The 19,899-nt window shown below is 40.5% G+C and overlaps 1 protein-coding gene across 1 annotated transcript in view; it reads right to left on the bottom strand.

The window, feature by feature from the left end:
- SEMA3C (semaphorin 3C) overlaps positions 1–19,899 on the bottom strand; it is a 206,612-nt gene that overhangs the window by 81,348 nt on the left and 105,365 nt on the right. Inside the window, exon 3 of the mRNA XM_040343452.1 lies at positions 63–223. Coding sequence (XP_040199386.1) covers positions 63–223 — 161 coding nt within the window. The remainder of the gene's footprint in view (positions 1–62; positions 224–19,899) is intronic.

Raw genomic sequence — 19,899 nt, 5'->3', positions numbered from 1 at the left:
CTGCAGTGGGTTGAGGAGGTAGAAAACCAAAATATACAACCAATCTTATCTTATTGACTTACACTGAGAGGATCATGACTAATGTTGTTAATGTTCAATGATAGAATATGATCCTTGCTGCCCACATAGATTCTGTCCTGGTCTTCATCCATTAACAAAATCCTGTAGTCCAGCGGGCTCTGTGATATAGAATAATACTCAGATGTCTGCGTGTCCTTAAGTTCTGAAAAAAAGGAGAAATAGATTCCTCTGTAAATATCCTATGTATATAATTATAATAGCCGTTCAAAAAAAGAGTACGCAGTTTGGATGTTTAGAGTTTCTTTAAATGAATGTTTTAGAGAAGGCGCAATAATCGGTAAAAGGGATGGCAAGTCAGTTACTATTTCATAGTTTAACAAAACACACTGGTTGGAAGTTAATGAAGTAGTAAAGTGTATCTACACCTAAAACCAAAAAGTAATATATTGCAGCTCACCAGTCCTTTTCAAGATTATTTTGCTTTATTTTCACCTTATAAACAAGCAGAAAACACACTTCCTGCCTTTGGATGTACATGCCACTATTCCACTGTACCTATGGAGGGAGCCGTGGTTGTCACCTAGGCTGCTCTCCTGATATGGACTACAGACATGTCTGTATAGCACTACCCCCGGAGGAGCTGCTGGTTTGTTTTGGGTGGCACATTTACCTCGTGGCTCTCCGAATTCCTAGGGGTGTATGGTGCATATAGCAGAAGTAAAGGAATGTCCGCAACAGGTGTCTTTTGCTGTGCTCTTTATTACCCAACCGGGTAAAAACAATAAAACTTGTGGTGAAGAAGGTAGAGTTGAAAGAAGAAGGAGAATAGCAAATTCAGGCGTAGCAATAGGGAAACAATCCTGCTCCCACGTGTAACACTTCTTGCGCCACTCTTGCTCTTGCTTGAGTGGGAATAGCGTACCTGGACAGGCCTCTCTCACTGACCTGGCAGCCAGAGTATCGCTCGAACCTTTAAGGAAAAGTCTCTGCCACAGACCCTCCTGGAATGAACTGGAACATTTTGGAATACGTCTCTGCCACAGACCCTCCTGGAATGGATTCAGTGAGAAACCTCTGCCACAGGCCTTCCTGATTGTGGTTACGGAGATAAACCTCTTTGGTAGAATTACGCCAGGATCTCCTTCAAGTTGCTTTCAGGTACCGACTGACAGGTGACCAGCCTCCCAGTGTCCGGATACCTCGATCCCCGGTGGATTGTCGAGACCCTATTGGATCGCCAGCCTCTTATTGGCTCTCCTCAGATGGACTCCCCACCGAACACCTATACCGCTTGGGATCTTCAGGATTGGGAAACCACCACCGGGTCGACCACTGGGTTCCCTGCCACAGCTCAAATGTTCCGGACCAACATGGTCCCGGAACCAGGAACTCCGCGTGGCACGCACGCCCCCGGCCTGGTAGGCCATAATTTAGACCAATTCTCACCATGCTTCCCATTCGACTTGCTGTGCACCTGATCACTATGCTCTGATCTCTTCTCCCACAGCTCTCCCTTTGCTATTGGCGACACCAGTATAGATCTGTTAGTGATCATACTTCTCAGTACAGACACTATACTAGTAATGGTGGTGATCAGCAACTTATAGTGTGATTGTGATAGTGTGGAAGGCAATTTGGCTCTAACTGACACTGTCTGGAAGGAACACTAACTAACATTGACATCGCTAGTGACATTAATACAGTGATCAGTGATAATACTGTACACTGTACTAATGTCACTGGCTTGGAAGGGGTTAACACCAAGGGGGCAATCAAGGGGTTAACTGCGTGCCTAACAAGTGTAATTTGTGTAATGTGTGCAGCTTACACTAACAGATCTGTCTGCTTTTTCACCATTTTCAGGGAGAGAAAACAGTCAGATCGCTGTTTTTGTACAGAGTTCTGTGTGCTGTGATAAGCCACCGCCGATCAGCAGGTGTACAGCCATAATCATTGTCTGTAACCTGCTGACAAACTTATGCTGTGTCCAATTGTGACACGGTTCAGCAGGGGGTGCACGCATGCATGTCACAAACCTGGAACATGTACTGTTATGTTGCCTAGCTTGCAGCTGTCGCCCATGCGCAGTAAATGTACTGTGGGTGGGGGGCAAGCGGTTAAAGAGATAAAACACAGGGAAATGTTAATTTATTGCTGAGATACATATTTTATTTTTATTTTGCCTTGATATATACTTCAGATATTACCCTCCCATTTATAAAGAACCTGTACATACATGCAGCATCTTCTGCATTTATGTCAGGCTGTTTTGACAGGCAAAGCTCAAACACTTTTAGGTTGTGTAAAGAACTTGTCACATGCTCCTGAACCTGCATATTTTAAAGGCCCATAAATATGATCTAAAGCTTTGTCTGTCAGAATAGCCAGGTATTTTGCCATAAAGCAGGTTGTTAGAGGATGCTGCAGGTATAGCTCTAGGGGCTTGCAGCATATCTAGCTCTTATACAGGCGGCTGGTGCTCCATTTTTTTTGGGGGGGGGGGCAACAAACAAACCACCCATCCCACCATAACCCCCTTTCGGTCGGCCAAACCCCCCCCCCTGTTCTGTTGGTCGGTCCGTCAGTCAAACCCCCCCCGTCAATCGGCAAACCACCCACCAACCTCCCCAATCGCTCGCTTGTCCGCCCACCAGCCCCGCACTTACCCCACCTAGGTTGCGGGCAGCTTCGGCGGCTTCCCCCTGGGTCTCCTCCTCAGCAGCCATTACGATCGCTTCTCCTCTCTGCCAATCGGGTCCTGATTGGCCGGGAGGAGAAGCAGGAAGACAATAGCAAATATTAATTTGCTGGTGTCACTCAACTGGGTGGGCTCAGGACGCAGTGCTATGCGCCGTGAGCCCACTCTTTCTTGAAGCCAATTAGAGCCTCAGGCTATAATCATGTGCTTCACAAAAAAAAACATTGAAATCCATGCGTCCCTGCATGAAGATTAGGTGCCAGGCGCATGGATCAGAGGGGCAGCGCCCCTGCGCCCCTATAGAATCGGCCGCCACTGCTCTTATATAATAACAAAAAAGATATATGTTTCAGGAAAGGGAGGAAGAGGTAAAGTCATTTGATATAGAGGCTAATATGCCAGAACACCTGGTCAGCCAGATTTTAGTAAACTAGTCAAACCTATCACTCATTACACATATTCCTTATGTGGGTTCCAATACTGTATTTAGCTATGTTACTAATTTATCACCATCGTTTAGTAAACTTCAGGGCCTCTTTCACACAGCTGATAAAGATAGTTTACCAAGAATCAGCGTAAATTTGTGCAACCATGTATTGAGCGGTTATATGTTATTAGGGACATATGAGTGGCCCCGGATGCAGAGGGACACTCTTCTGTCCCTAACTGCATATAACTGCTTGATGTGCATTTACGAGCAAACAGCTGCAGCATCTGTCAGCTTGTCATTGATTTGTATATCATCGCACACACCTTCAACCCACAACACAGATTTATGCAGATTTTTGGCAGTTCCTACCTGAGTGTGTGAATGAGTCCCTAAGGTGTGCTAGGCTATGGTGATAACATATGAGTAGCATAGCTGAATACAATATTAATGAGGCCTAGCACTACACTCGTGACATGTACTTTATATACCAGTGCTGCTAATTAGCCATAGTATATACATCACACAAGTAACATTTACTGTAAGGAATGTGTTCTTTTACCTGAGTGTCCTTCAGTCATCACAACTTCACTGCACCACCATGCAGAACAAAGAGCATGCTGGTCACCCCTGTCACTGTGTGAAAATATATCACCAGCAGCTCATAAATCATTGTATTGAGCAGACTGTGTGTTGGCATAACAAAGATCCTTTAAAGTTCTTTTCTATATCAGGCTATGGAGCAATGTGTAAGGATGCATTCTCCTGCCTGACTTGTTGCTGAGAGTTGCTCAGATCCTAATTGCTTAAAGCGGAGGTCCGGCTTAAATTTTTTTTTTTAAATAAAAGTCAGCAGCTACAAACACTGTAGCTGCTGACTTTTAATAAGGACACTTACCTGTCCAGGGTGCCCGCGTTGTCGGCAGCCAAAGCTGAGCAATCAATCGGGTCTCGGCTGCCCCACCGCCATCCTCGGTGAGGGAATCAGGAATTTAAGCTATGCGGCTTCACTGCCCGACTCCCTACTGCACATGCACATGTGAATGGGCGGATGTCTCCTGGGACACACACAATGGTCCCAGAAGATACCGCTCCACATTTACCAGGAGGCAGCGCGAGGAGGAGAAGAAAGAAGACCACTGCGGACAAGGAAGTGGAAGATTAAGAGATCTCCCGTCTCATACTTATTCTGAGCATGCACAGGTTTCTAAGCATACATACGAACGTGTTTCTCGTTGTAAACCAGCCCGACGAGAAACACGACGAGGAAATTGAGATTCCCGACGAGAAAAAAGAGAACATGTTCTCTTTTTTTCTCGTCGAGATCCACGACAATTTTCTTGACGAAAAACATACACACGACCGTTTTCTTCGGCAGAAAAGCTCTGCCACCAATTTTCTTGATGGATTTAGCCAAGGAAATTGGTTGTGTGTACAAGGCCTTACCTACACGGTCTCGGAGATATTTGCAATTTCCCCGAGCGACGACTTCAAAAGCACATACGCTGTCTTGAAAGGGGACGCTGCGCCGTTTCAAGCCGGGGTCATGCCATGAAAAGCGGCTCCCACGCGCATTTGCGGGAGTGACGTCACGCGACTCTGGCCAGTCAGAGAGCCGGAGTTTGCCGCCCGCGGATAAAGAGGGGTGAAGATGGATGCTCGCTGACAGCGTGGAAGACAGGGACATTGCAGGCTTCTACTGCAGGTAAGTGTCACATAATGGGCTACTATGCAATGCATAGTAGCCCATTATGCTTTACCTATGCAGGGAAAGATGGAGGAAGTAAACCCCATCAGGGGTTACTTCCTCTTTAAGTTTGTAGTTAAAAGTCAACTCAAGAAAAATAAACTGTTATAATAACCTTTTTCAAGCTGACCAACGTCTCTTTGGGGGTTATTTACTAAAGCTGGAGAGGGAAAAATCTGGTGCAACACTGAATAGAAACCAATCAGCTTCCAAGTTTTATTGCCAAAGCTTAATTGAACAAGCTGAGGTTAGAAGCTGATTGGCTACCATGCAGTTCTGCACCAGATTCTGAATGCTCCAGTTTTAGTAAATCAATGCATTTGTGTCACCAGGAGAGTTATTCAAAATGTGGTGACCAAGAGAGTGTCAAGGGGTGATCAAATACCACCAAAAGAAAGCTCTATTTGTGGGGGGAAAATGATAAAAATGTGGGTAGTGTTGCATGACCGCTCAATTGTCATTCAAAATGTTACAGTGCTGAAAGATGAAAATTGGCCTGGGCAGGAAGGGGGTGAAAATGCCCTGTATTGAAGTGGTTAAATATTTTTTACAAGCCTCCAAACTATTTTTCTCCTAACTTTTTAACAAGAATAATAACAAAAAGAACTTAAAGCCAATAAGAATTGTAGCCTGCTTCATTGTAGTCTTCATATTCACAAATTAAACAGAAAATGAGTCACTTCAAAGCTGAACAATGCTTCAGAAAGACAGGAATATTTATTCACGTTGAGCTTCCTAGGGTTAGATTTTCCTCTGGCTCAGCGAGGTGTTCCTATTTACGCATTTCCAGATTTTCAGTAAGCACAATTCTAGTACAGCCTTTTAGCAGCTGCAAGGGATTACGTCTTCCTTGCTGGTGTTCTGCCAAGAGATAGTATGAGGTGGAAGTCAGATATTTTAGATATATTCCTACTTAGAGATCAGTCGTAAGTTACATCATGTTGTGACAAATGAAAAAATGTATAAAACAACCTGCAAGTTTTCAACATCTTTTCATATAAACCAATAAAACATTAGCACAAAAGCAAAGTACTGCTTACTCATTAACTAGGAAACATATATTTTATCAGGCAATACTGAAGAATAAACAACTAAGATCCAAATAAAACACAGGAGATCATAAAAGGACATTTTTACTGAGAGAAATATGTGGAATGCCATTGTTGACCTTTATATGAAAATGCCAGTTTCCTGGCTGTCTGATATTACTACATTTTGAATCACTGTTATGGATGAAGTGCAAAGTCAGTAAATCCACAGCTTCTGATCTCCAAACTTGCTCTAGAACAAGGATTCAAAAAGTATAAAAGTCAATGAATCAGTGAGTTAGACTTTTTAGAAGGAGAGGTCAGCAATTGCCTCCATTTTTCCATAATAATAGGTTTCCTGTAACTGAAAAAATACAAATATTTGTATGCTTTTCTTGCAATTGAAAATCAGCTATTTTGAAAGCCTGGACATGAAATTAGTATATCGGTAATATGAGGTGTGATAACATACAAAAACGTTCCCATGCATTTTATGAATATTTGCACTTAAGAAAAAGTCGGCATTTTCACAATAATTTCAGATGTAACATAATTTACAGACATAGTTGTGGTTTGGGATTTATATATATATATATATATATATATATATATATATATATATATATATATATATATATATATGTATTCCCAAAAGTATTAGGATGTCTGCCTTTACACTCAGGCCTCGTACACACGACCGAGTTTCTCGGCAAAAACCAGCAAGAAACTTGCTGGCAGATATTTTTTTGCCGAGGAAACCGGTCGTGTGTACATTTTCGTTGAGGAAACTGTCGAGAAACTCGACGAGCCAAAAAGAGAGCAAGTTCTCTATTTCCTCGACGGGAATGGAGAAACTTGCCTTGTCGAGTTCCTCGACAGCCTAACAAGGAACTCGACGAGGAAAAACGATGTGTTTCGCCCGTCGAGTTCCTCGGTCGTGTGTACGAGGCTTGACATGAACTTTAATGTCATCCTGGTTTTATGTCCGTAGGGTTCAATATTGAGTTGGTCCACCCTTTGCAGCTATAACAGCTTCAACTCTTCTGGGAGGGTTGTCCACAATGTTTAGGAGTGTGTCTATGGGAATGTATGACCATTCTTCCAGAAGGGCATTTGTGAGGTCAGGCAACAATATTGGACAAGAAGGCCTGGCTCTCAGTCTCCACTCTAATTCACCCCAAAGGTGTTCTATCAGGTTGAGGTCAGGACTCTTTGCAGGCCAGTCAAGTTCCTTCACTCCAAACTCGCTCATCCATGTCTTAATGGAGCTTGCTTTTGGCCATCCCCAAACTGTTCCCACAAAGTTGGGAGCATGAAAGTGTCCAAAATGTCTTGGTGTGCTGATGCCTTAAGAGTTTCCTTCACTGGAACTAAGGGGTCAAGCCCAACTCCTGAAAAGAAACTCCACACCATAATCCCCCCCCCCACCAAATGATTTGGAGGGGTGGCCCAATACTATTGGCAATATAGTGTCGATGAGCGAGTTTGGGGTGGAGGAACTTGACTGGCCTTGACTGGTCCTGACCCCAACCAGTCTGGAGGAGTGGGCATTTCTGGGCAGACTGCATTTTCATGCCCTTCTTTAGTGTTAGTATCAGAGGAAAAAAATATATATTGCAAAAATATTTCAATGTCATTCTTTTCATGAAAAAGCATGAAGAGATCGGAGTTATCCTGAAAATTTGTATCTATAATAACTAAATACTTTAGCCGATAAAGGGTATCACTTAAACAAATAAATGCAAACTTTTTGCATTTATTAGTGGCTAACATGGTGAAAAACTCTACTACTGTGCTATTAAAAGGTTTACAATTCCCACACTGTTTCTTTGTGTATGCAAATATTGGTCATTAAATGTGGCATTGAGCTGCACCATTCAGAATGTGACCAATCAGGGTGAATTATTGGACTGCAGAACATGATGAGATAAATGGTTGTACCATAAAAACAGAAAGAGCTTCCTCTGGGTCAGTAATTTTCCTTAGAGCATGAACATGGTCTTTGTCAGTAAATGGATTGTTCACAGCGTCTAACAACAACATGGGAAGGAAGAAACTCATTCCCTGCATTAGAATTTGATCACCCCATGATTTGTTCATACCTCCCTGACACCGTTTCGCTCTGCCTTAATGCCCCCCCCCCCCCACTAAATTATCCCAGTCATATATATATATATATATAGCTATATATCTATATATATATATAGCTATATATATCTATACCTATAACTTTCCCGACGTGCATTGCGGCAAATGACGTTGCAAGGACGTCATTTGCTTCAAAGTGAACGTGAATGGCGTCCAGCGCCATTCACGAATCACGTACGCAAACGACGTAAAATTCAAATTTCGCGACGCGGGAACGACGGGTATACGTAACATGGGCTGCCCCTGCTAATAGCAGGGGCAGCCTTGCGCGAAAACCGACGTACGTAAACGACGTAAATTGCGTACACAGGGCTCGCGCAACGTTGTGAATCGGCGTTAGTATGCAATTTGCATACTATACGCTGAGCACAACGGCAACGCCACCTAGCGGCCATCGCAAGAATGCAGCCTAAGATATGCGGGCATAAGAGCCTTATGCCGCGCAGATCTTAGGCTGCAGTCGGCGTAACAAGGTTCCTGAATCAGGAGCACTCGTTACGCCGGGGCAAGTAAGCAATTGCGCTGTGTAACCTATGGTTACACAGGCGCAATTGCTTCTTGAATCCACCCCAGTGTTTTTAGGCCCCCCCATGTTCAAAGGCATTTTGCTATCATTAACACAGTAGGGTTTTGCACACCCACAGGCCTCTTAGATCAGTGGTCATCAACCCTGTCCTCAGGGCCCACTAACAGGCCCGATTTTATGTATTACCTTGGAGAGATGCAGACTAGAATACTGCAATCACTGAGCAGCAAATTATATCACATGTGATTTATTTCAGTTATCTTGCAAACCTGGCCTGTTAATGGGCCCTGAGGACAGGGGTGATGACCACTGACTTAGGGTGTTTTCATTGCTGTCTCTGCCCCTGTTATGGAGATTTACTCTCTCTACCGTGCCTTGAAAAAGTATTCATACTCCTTGAAATTTTCCAAATGTATTCATGTTGCAACCAAAAACATGCAGTAAATGTATTTTATTGGGATTTTATGTGATAGACCAACACAAGGTGGCACATAATTGTAAAGTGGAAGGAAAATTATAAATGATTTTCAAAAATGTTTACAAATAAATATGTGAAAAGTGTGGCGTGCATTTGTATTCAGCCCCCTTTATTCTGATACACCTAACTAAAATCTAGTGCACAGGTGTCAAACACAAGGCCCGCGGGCCGAATCCGACCCCCCAGGCCATTTCATGTCACCATCGCACCTCTCCTGCAGCTGCAGGAGAGCTCCAGCCCTCCTCTGGTTCTACTTTCTGCTGTCAAGCAATGCATCCAGCTTCTTCCAAGCAGCAGCATAAGGAAAGGTAAGGGGGGTGCACTGTGATGTAAGGGAGAATGGGGACACAACTTCTGATGGTGGGGTGGCTCTTGACATCAAATATAAAGGGGAGGGGATGCGCTGGACCAGTGGCGGCTGGTGCTCCATTTTTTTGGGGGGGCGCAAACAATACCACAACCAACCCCCCCCCCCCCCCGATCACTCGCCCGCAATAGGGCCTACAGACAGACAGGTAGATAGATAGATAGATAGACATGTAGATAAATAGATAGATAGATAGAGGAGACAGACATGTAGATAAATACATAGATAGATAGATAGAGGAGACAGACATGTAGATAAATAGATAGATAGATAGATAGAGGAGACAGACATGTAGATAAATAGATAGACAGACAGATAGATAGATAGATAAACTAGAGAGACATACATGTAGATAGATAGATAGATAGATAGATAGATAGATAGATAGATAGATAGATAGATAGATAGATAGATAGATAGATAGATAGATAACTAGAGAGACATACATGTAGATAGATAGATAGATAGATAGATAGATAGATAGATAGATAGATAGATAGATAGATAGATAGATAACTAGAGAGACATACATGTAGATAGATAGATAGATAGATAGATAGATAGATAGATAGATAGATAGATAGATAGATAGATAGATAGATAGACATGTAGATAGATAGATAGATAGATAGATAGATAGATAGATAGATAGATAGATAGATAGATAGATAGATAGATAGATAGATAGATAGACGATAGATAGATAGATAGATAGATAGATAGATAACTAGAGAGACATACATGTAGGTAGATAGATAGATAGATAGATAGATATGAAGATAGATAGATAGATAGATAGATAGATAGATAGATAGATAGATAGATAGATAGATAGATATGAAGATAGATAGATATGAAGATAGATAGATAGATAGATAGATAGATAGATAGATAGATAGATAGATAGATAGATAGATAGATAGATAGATAGATAGATAACTAGAGAGACATACATGTAGATAGATCGATCGATAGATAGATAGATAGATAGATAGATAGATAGATAGATAGATAGATAACTAGAGAGACATACATGTAGATAGATAGATAGATAGATAGATAGATAGATAGATAGATAGATAGATAACTAGAGAGACATACATGTAGATAGATAGATAGATAGATAGATAGATAGATAGATAGATAGATAGATAGATAGATAGATAGATAGATAGATAGATATGAAGATAGATAGATAGATATGAAGATAGATAGATAGATAGATAGATAGATAGATAGATAGATAGATAACTAGAGAGACATACATGTAGATAGATAGATATGAAGATAGATAGATAGATAGATAGATAGATAGATAGATAGATAGATAGATAGATAGATAGATAGATAGATAGATAGATAGATAGATAGATAGATAGATAGATAACTAGAGAGACATACATGTAGATAGATAGATATGAAGATAGATAGATAGATAGATATGAAGATAGATAGATAGATAGATAGATAGATAGATAGATAGATAGATAGATAGATAGATAGATAGATAGATAACTAGAGAGACATACATGTAGATAGATCGATAGATCGATAGATAGATAGATAGATAGATAGATAGATAGATAGATAGATAGATAGATAGATAGATAACTAGAGAGACATACATGTAGATAGATAGATAGATAGATAGATAGATAGATAGATAGATAGATAGATAGATAGATAGATAGATAACTAGAGAGACATACATGTAGATAGATAGATAGATAGATAGATAGATAGATAGATAGATAGATAGATAGATAGACATGTAGATAGATAGATAGATAGATAGATAGATAGATAGATAGATAGATAGATAGATAGATAGATAGATAGACGATAGATAGATAGATAGATAGATAGATAGATAGATAACTAGAGAGACATACATGTAGGTAGATAGATAGATAGATAGATATATAGATAGATAGATAGATATGAAGATAGATAGATAGATAGATAGATAGATAGATAGATAGATAGATAGATATGAAGATAGATAGATATGAAGATAGATAGATAGATAGATAGATAGATAGATAGATAGATAGATAGATAGATAGATAGATAGATAGATAGATAGATAGATAGATAGATATGAAGATAGATAGATAGATAGATAGATAGATAGATAGATAGATAGATAGATAGATAGATAGATAACTAGAGAGACATACATGTAGATAGATCGATCGATAGATAGATAGATAGATAGATAGATAGATAGATAGATAGATAGATAGATAGATAGATAGATAGATAACTAGAGAGACATACATGTAGATAGATAGATAGATAGATAGATAGATAGATAGATAGATAGATAGATAGATAGATAGATAGATAGATAGATAGATAGATAGATAACTAGAGAGACATACATGTAGATAGATAGATAGATAGATAGATAGATAGATAGATATGAAGATAGATAGATAGATATGAAGATAGATAGATAGATAGATAGATAGATAGATAGATAGATAGATAGATAGATAGATAGATAGATAACTAGAGAGACATACATGTAGATAGATAGATATGAAGATAGATAGATAGATAGATATGAAGATAGATAGATAGATAGATAGATAGATAGATAGATAGATAGATAGATAGATAGATAGATAGATAGATAACTAGAGAGACATACATGTAGATAGATCGATAGATCGATAGATAGATAGATAGATAGATAGATAGATAGATAGATAGATAGATAGATAGATAGATAGATAGATAGATAACTAGAGAGACATACATGTAGATAGATAGATAGATAGATAGATAGATAGATAGATAGATAGATAGATAGATAGATAGATAACTAGAGAGACATACATGTAGATAGATAGATAGATAGATAGATAGATAGATAGATAGATAGATAGATAGATAGATAGATAGACATGTAGATAGATAGATAGATAGATAGATAGATAGATAGATAGATAGATAGATAGATAGATAGATAGACGATAGATAGATAGATAGATAGATAGATAGATAGATAACTAGAGAGACATACATGTAGGTAGATAGATAGATAGATAGATATATAGATAGATAGATAGATATGAAGATAGATAGATAGATAGATAGATAGATAGATAGATAGATAGATAGATAGATAGATAGATAGATATGAAGATAGATAGATATGAAGATAGATAGATAGATAGATAGATAGATAGATAGATAGATAGATAGATAGATAGATAGATAGATAGATATGAAGATAGATAGATAGATAGATAGATAGATAGATAGATAGATAGATAGATAGATAGATAGATAGATAACTAGAGAGACATACATGTAGATAGATCGATCGATAGATAGATAGATAGATAGATAGATAGATAGATAGATAGATAGATAGATAGATAGATAGATAGATAGATAACTAGAGAGACATACATGTAGATAGATAGATAGATAGATAGATAGATAGATAGATAGATAGATAGATAGATAGATAGATAGATAGATAGATAGATAGATAACTAGAGAGACATACATGTAGATAGATAGATAGATAGATAGATAGATAGATAGATATGAAGATAGATAGATAGATATGAAGATAGATAGATAGATAGATAGATAGATAGATAGATAGATAGATAGATAGATAGATAGATAGATAACTAGAGAGACATACATGTAGATAGATAGATAGATAGATAGATAGATAGATAGATAGATAGATAGATAGATAGATAGATAGATAGATAGAGAGAGAGATAGATAGATAGATAGATAGATAGATAGATAGATAGATAGATAGATAGATAGATAGATAGATAGATGAGAGAGAGGGAGATGTATCACTGTCCTTCACCAGGGATTTAGTAATGAATAGGAGAAGTATTAGATCAGTCCCCCATGGCCCCCCTTCTCTCCCCTCTCCTGCCTGACACATGTCTCTCTGACACAGCAGCACACTGTCGGGTGAATCTCTGATTTTAGGGCAGAGTTGATTCCCGGGACACAGAAGCAGATCTCCCTCCACCACCCCGCATACCAACCCCCACACTCCACTGCACATGATATATAAAATATAATGATGGGGAAGGCTTCAGTTCCTTCCTACCTCGTTGCAGCAGATCCTCTCAGGCGGAGCAGTATTGAGCTGCAGATCTGACTGAGGTGACGTCACTTCCCGACTGTCCTTTGACTGTGTGAAAGAAAGCACCGCCCACTGGGCGGTGACATAGTTCTATCACACTGTGTGCACTCGCCCGGCTATAATACAAGCCATCGCGCCGGGAACAGTGGCGCGTCGGTTTGCGCCACAAAGGCATATTTTAGCTGCCGTCTGCTACTGCAATCTTGTGATTGCACAGACGTAGCGCTACAAAATACCGCACTGTGCCCGGCGCCCATACACAGTGCAATAAGGACTTTAAAAAAAAAAAATCGTTTCTTAAAGGGACATGTTTAAAAAAAAAAAAAAAAAAAATTCGATTTTTTTTAATTTTTTTTTTTTTTTTTTTTTTTTTACTGCCTGGGGAGGGGGGGGCGGCGCCCGGGCGCCCCCTATGGACGGGGCGCCACTGCGCTGGACATCTAATTTTACAGATACAACTGGCCCTTTTGAGGGAAATCATAATGCTGATGCGGCCCATGATGAAATTGAGTTTGACACCTCTGATCTAGTGGAACCTTTTGCCTTCAGAAGTCATCTAATTAGTGAATAGAGTCCACCTGTGTGTAATTTAATCTCTGTATAAATACAGCTGTTTTGTGAAGCCCTCAGAGGTTTGTTGGGGCGCAAATTACTTGTCTTGCCTTGGATGCTGACAACCCACGCTACCAACATTTTACTGTTAGGGGTCCCCACAACTTGGGAAATGTTATCAAGGGGTCACGACACTAGAAGGTTGAGAACCACTGATCCAGATCCAGAGATGTTGCATGAATGTCTCAACTGACTGGGACTCCCCTCATTGGCTAAGAAAGCAGCATGGTGCCATTGGCTCCCACTGCTGTCAATCAAAGTCAGTCAGCCAATGAGAAGAGAAAGGGGAGAGCAGGCCGCAGATGCTTTCTGTAGGGGCACTCAACAGGAGGGAGGGGCCAGGAGCGTCAGCGAGGGACCCGAGAATAGGAGGATCTGGGCTGCTCTGTGCAAAACCCCTACACAGAGCAGGTAAGTATAATATGTTTGTTATTTTTAAAGAAAAAAAAAAGACTTTAGTATAATTTTAAATCACATCCATACAGAAAACTTTGGTGTCTTGAAGTCAGTGAAGAAAATTTCCTAACACTAGAGCTGTATACTATAAATAAAGCATCTTAAATATAAACCTAGTCACTGTTACTTTGTTACTATGTGTAACACTTTACATAGATGCAATTATTTGCTGGCTTTAAGATTCAGACACATAAATTCACTGAATCTGCACAATGTAATTCTCAAGTAACACAACGCTTAGAGACAAATTATGTACAAAGTCATGGAAATGTATCTATATTGGTATGTTTTTGTATTTTTAGAACAGTGTTTATTATCCATTGCTTGGATGTGACAACAACTTGGCTAGTTCAGGAAGCCATGCATACATTTTAACCAGCATGCTGCAAGTCCCTTCATATCCTATTTGTATTAATAGGCCTATTAGACCTCCTTATTGTGAGAGTTTGATAACTGATAAGTGTTTCTTAAAAAAAAAAATTAAAGAATTCCAAAAAAACAAAAATCCAGCTTACCTTTTTTAGATGCTCTATTCTGGACCCTCCAGAAAGTAAAAATTCTACTTAGTCCTTTTTGTTTATTACGGAGCTGGGGAGCTGTGTATGTCATAAATTAACCTGTCTGTACTTTGCAAGCAGATCTTCACTATCAAATGTAACTAGATTTGAACATGGTCTGTCCTAAAAAAAAAGGGTTAAAGACGTAGCGGCTAGGCCTTTTCTAGTGTATGTTAATAAGGACCAGACCTGGGACAGGCTCACTCTAACATTGTCCAAAAAAACTTACAATCAGCCATGATACCTTTACTTCTGAGGAACATCTAAAACTTAAATATTTTTAAAACATATTTTTGGGCATGCTGTGTGTATCAGAACACATAACAAACATATAGTGGGGTTTTCTCTTTATTTTAGGAAGAGTGGTTTGATATTCAGTTATGCCAGTCCTTTCCACTAGCGGTGCAGACTGCAGGGGAGAGAAGATAATCAGTGTTGGTAGACATTTTGTTTTCACTCATCTTAGAGTGAATTGACAGAAACTTAAATGTACAGTACCCTCAAAGTTAGCGAAGGATGCTAGTTACATCTAGTTTAGTTATTCTGTAGTCAGTGAAACAGTGGTTGATTATTTTAGTCTGCTCAATGTTTCACAAGCTGTTGATCTGGATATTTCCCCCTGCATTCTAGTGGATTCTGGAATCACAGTGGAAGAAAGAATAGAAGGGCAGTCTGAATATTAATGGGGATCCAGAAAATCCCTGGGGAGGTGTGTCCAGAAGGTGGCTGGAGAGCTGATAAATAGGCTGAGGCCTGGAACAGAGTGGGTAGGGCCTGGGTCCAGACCTGAAAGAATAGTCCCCTGTCTAGGGGCTCTGCCCCCAAGGGCAGGCTGCAGAAAACATTGCCTGGAGGTCATCAAGGTCACAGCTGGTGCTAATGCTGGGTGGCCTATAAGTTTGATCTGGGAGTTTATGGTCTGGAGAGCTCACTGAAAAGTACCCAGTGGAGGCTGGGGGGGAGAATGTCCTGCTGTCCTGAGGTTTGGTGAGTCTGTCTTTCTCACTGAAGAGTGCTGGTGGTTATTGGAAGGAGGCAACCAATAACTCTGTGGCATTGGCTCAAGCTCATGGCACCCCCCCCCCCCCCCCGCTCATCCACTTTGATTGGTGGGAACCCAACCCCCTCGCTCAACTTCTCGGCACCAGGGGGCCCCTTCAATCAACACTCAAGCCCAGGGGCCCCCACCACCCTAAGTCCTGCCCTCTTGAGTACCAACCTAAGTTTGTGACTGTGTGTAGTTCTCAGGTATTCAAATGGAGGTCCTGGGCACTGCTCAGCCACTGAATAATTATTTTATTATGTCAGCTCAGTGTGGAAAGAAGGGTCCTCAAATAAGTCAGTTTAATATCTTTGGGGTGTCCCATGCTCCCCTTAATCCCATGCAAGTTTAATTCAGAAGTAAAAGCACAAAAATACACCACTAGACTGTTTATCTGAGCCAGTGAGGAGGAAAATGGTGTGTGCCTAGCTGTGTGTGCATTAAGTTTGGGGAAAGGGTCAGACATAGCCAACTGGTCCTGCGAGAGTGTGCTACAAACATGTTTTCTAGCCAGCCCTATCTATTGTTCTAGTGTTGTGACAGAAGTCATCCAGCAGCTGTACATGAGTCCTATAGACAGCAGATAGTTTCCCGTTGCCACTTGCTTTCAAGCAACTATCCTCTCATGCCATAGTTTACACAACTTTATTCTTTGGGGTATCCCATACTCCCCTTAATCCCAAACAAGTTTAATTCAGCAATAAAAGCACAAAAAGACACCACTAGACTGTTTATCTGAGCCAGTGATAAGGAACATGGTGTGTGCCTAGCTGTGTGTGCATTATGTTTGGGGAAAGGGCAGGGGCAGACTGACCATTGAGTCACTCGAGCACTGCCCGAGGGCCCCATGCCACTAGGGGGCCCCATCAGGGTTGCCAGGCTCAGTAAATCCAGGGACAGTATGTAAAAATCTTTTACATCTGTCCCTGATATGTCCGAAACTGACATGCTTTTTATGTGAAAATCCAGAGATTTTAGCTGCCCCGCCTCTGCACTGCCGCCTGGCGTGGTGGCCATCTGTAAGCCCGGGGGCCCCATAATCTTCTATTGCCCGGGGGCCACATGAGTTGTCAGTCCACCCCTGGGAAAGGGTCAGACATAGCTAACTTGACCTGCGAGAAGGCGCTACAAACATGTTTTCTAGCCTGCCCTATCTATTGTTCTAGTGTGACAGCAGTCAGCCAGCGGCTGTACATGAGTCCTATAGACAGCAGATAGTTGCCCGTTGACACTTGTTTTCAAGCAACTATCCTCTCATGCTTATGGGTAACCTTTTGCCATAGTTTACACAACTTTAGTCTTGGCTTTACAAATTGATATCACATTAAACTATTCTATTAAATCAGATTTACTGGAATTCAAGACAGGCTTTTTTTCACGTCAGTACCGAAAATATCTTACATTTTTAACAGGAGACCTATCATAAAAATTATTTTACAAACCCTTCACCTGTCAGACATCAGTGTACAGTAATGAAAGGAATGTTGCCTTTTGCACGGATTGTAAGATTTTTATAGGGTGCGTGTTATGATATTTAAAGTATTGAATTGCAACCACCTGGCAAAAATAGAAAAGCAGGAAAATCGAATTTATGAATAATGATCAATAAAGAATGTAGACTACAGATTAATAGTTCCTTGGCCTTTTATTGCACACACAGTTCCTCTGTATGTAAAGTTTTGAATTGTCAACTGTCAGGCCTCGTACACACGACCGAGTTTCTCGGCAAAAACGAGCAAGAAACTTGCTGGGAGATAATTTTTTGCCGAGGAAACCGGTCGTGTGTACATTTTCGTCGAGGAAACTGTTGAGAAACTCGACGAGCCAAAAAGAGAGCAAGTTCTCTATTTCCTCGACGGGAATGGAGAAACTTGCCTTGTTGATTTCCTTGACAGCCTAACAAGGAACTCAACGAGGAAAACGATGTGTTTCGCCCGTCGAGTTCCTCAGTCGTGTGTACGAGGCTTCACACAAATTGTCCACCCTGGATTTCTTTAGGTGGGCAAAGAAGATGATTCTACAGAAAATTAAAGTGCTTGTGACACCCTGCTAGAGGATGTGTAAGGCAAACATTTACTGAAAAGACGACTTTATTTATTTGTAGTGCAGGCCTACGCAGCAACAAACGCAGACCACAAAAATGTAGAAACATTATGACGTGCGCAACCAAACACCGGTCCACAAAGCGCTGTTATGTCCCTTTAATCAGCAAAGATGTGCAAACATTCTATAACAACTCTACCCAGTATAATATAATCTTCTCTACTGGTAGTAAGCAATAAAAAAAACTTACATAACAATGTTCCAGAAGCACAGGATCTATCATCTGGCATTTGTTTTGTCTTTGTCTAAGCTGGTGGTGATAGCTAGGCCTCATATCACAATGACAAATAACACAGATTACGCCACAGACACTGAAAATACCTTTCATCAAGAATGTTAAGCTATAGATTTGTGCACCAACCCCCAATCAATCATTGATACTGCAGGGCAGTGTTGAAGCTTATTTTGGGTTTTTACAGCTTTATTTGTTATACGCATATTTAAAAGTTTTTTTTTGATTGCACTACATACAGTATTTAACTACTGTTGATTTAGAATGTGTTTCTATATGCTGCCTCTATACTTGATTGATCATCCATTCTTTATTATAATATATATATATAAAATCTCTATTAAGGAAGTATAGGGGGTGCGATTGCCAACCACCCTTCTGAAAATACTAGTTGCCGGACTATCCGTAGTTTCAGTGCTTAAGGAGTCAACTGGGTTGATTTATTACAGAACGGAGTATATGTTTATATATATATATGTTTTAAACCTGACTGATGGTCCGTCGCGCCTACACACCATTGGTTAAAAAAACGATCGTGTCAGAACGCGGTGACGTAAAACACAACGACGTGCTGAAAAAACGAAGTTTAATGCTTCCAAGCATGCGTTGACTTGATTCTGAGCATGCGCAGGTTTTTAACCAATGCTTTTGCATACTAACGATCGGTTTTGACCTATTGGTTAGGCGTCCACCTACACACGATCGGTTTGGACTGATGAAAACAATCCTTCAGACCGTTCTTCTCTGGCAAGCCTATCGTGTGTACGCAGCCTACGTTTACCTTAAAGCGGACCATCAGTCATTTTTTTAGCTTTCCATATATTAAATCTTCTGCCCTTGTTTTTTATCTTGATTAGTACATTTTAATTTTATTTTTCTGTTTATATTTTTCATTCCCGGACCCTCCTCAGCATGCTCATTAAATAAAATCTTTCAATTTTCATTACATACACAATGTGGTCCTCGTGAAGCCATCATGGCTGATAGGAGGGGCTGACAGGGTGCTTTGCATAGTTTCCAGCAAGCACCACAGTACCCAGTCTCAGTACTTCTCTTAAGAGCCCTCAGCCACAATGCATGCAGGAGGCTGGCTCTTGGCCAGAGTTATGCAAATATCAAAATGCCTTAAAGTGGATGTAAACCCACTCTCATCCATTCTAAACTACTGCCATAGTGTAAGTATAGTATAAGAACTAAAAAACTGAATATTCTGTGGGTGGATCTGTTGTCTGAAGCTCGGTGGGTGGAGTTGTGATGTCAGTAGACTCCCTGCCCACCTCTACACTCCCCTTGTCAACATGCATTTTCTCCTGTGTATTCCT

The sequence above is a fragment of the Rana temporaria genome, chromosome 3 (assembly GCF_905171775.1).
Source record: "Rana temporaria chromosome 3, aRanTem1.1, whole genome shotgun sequence".
Lineage (NCBI taxonomy): Eukaryota > Metazoa > Chordata > Amphibia > Anura > Ranidae > Rana > Rana temporaria.
This window is presented reverse-complemented; position numbering and strand designations above follow the sequence as displayed.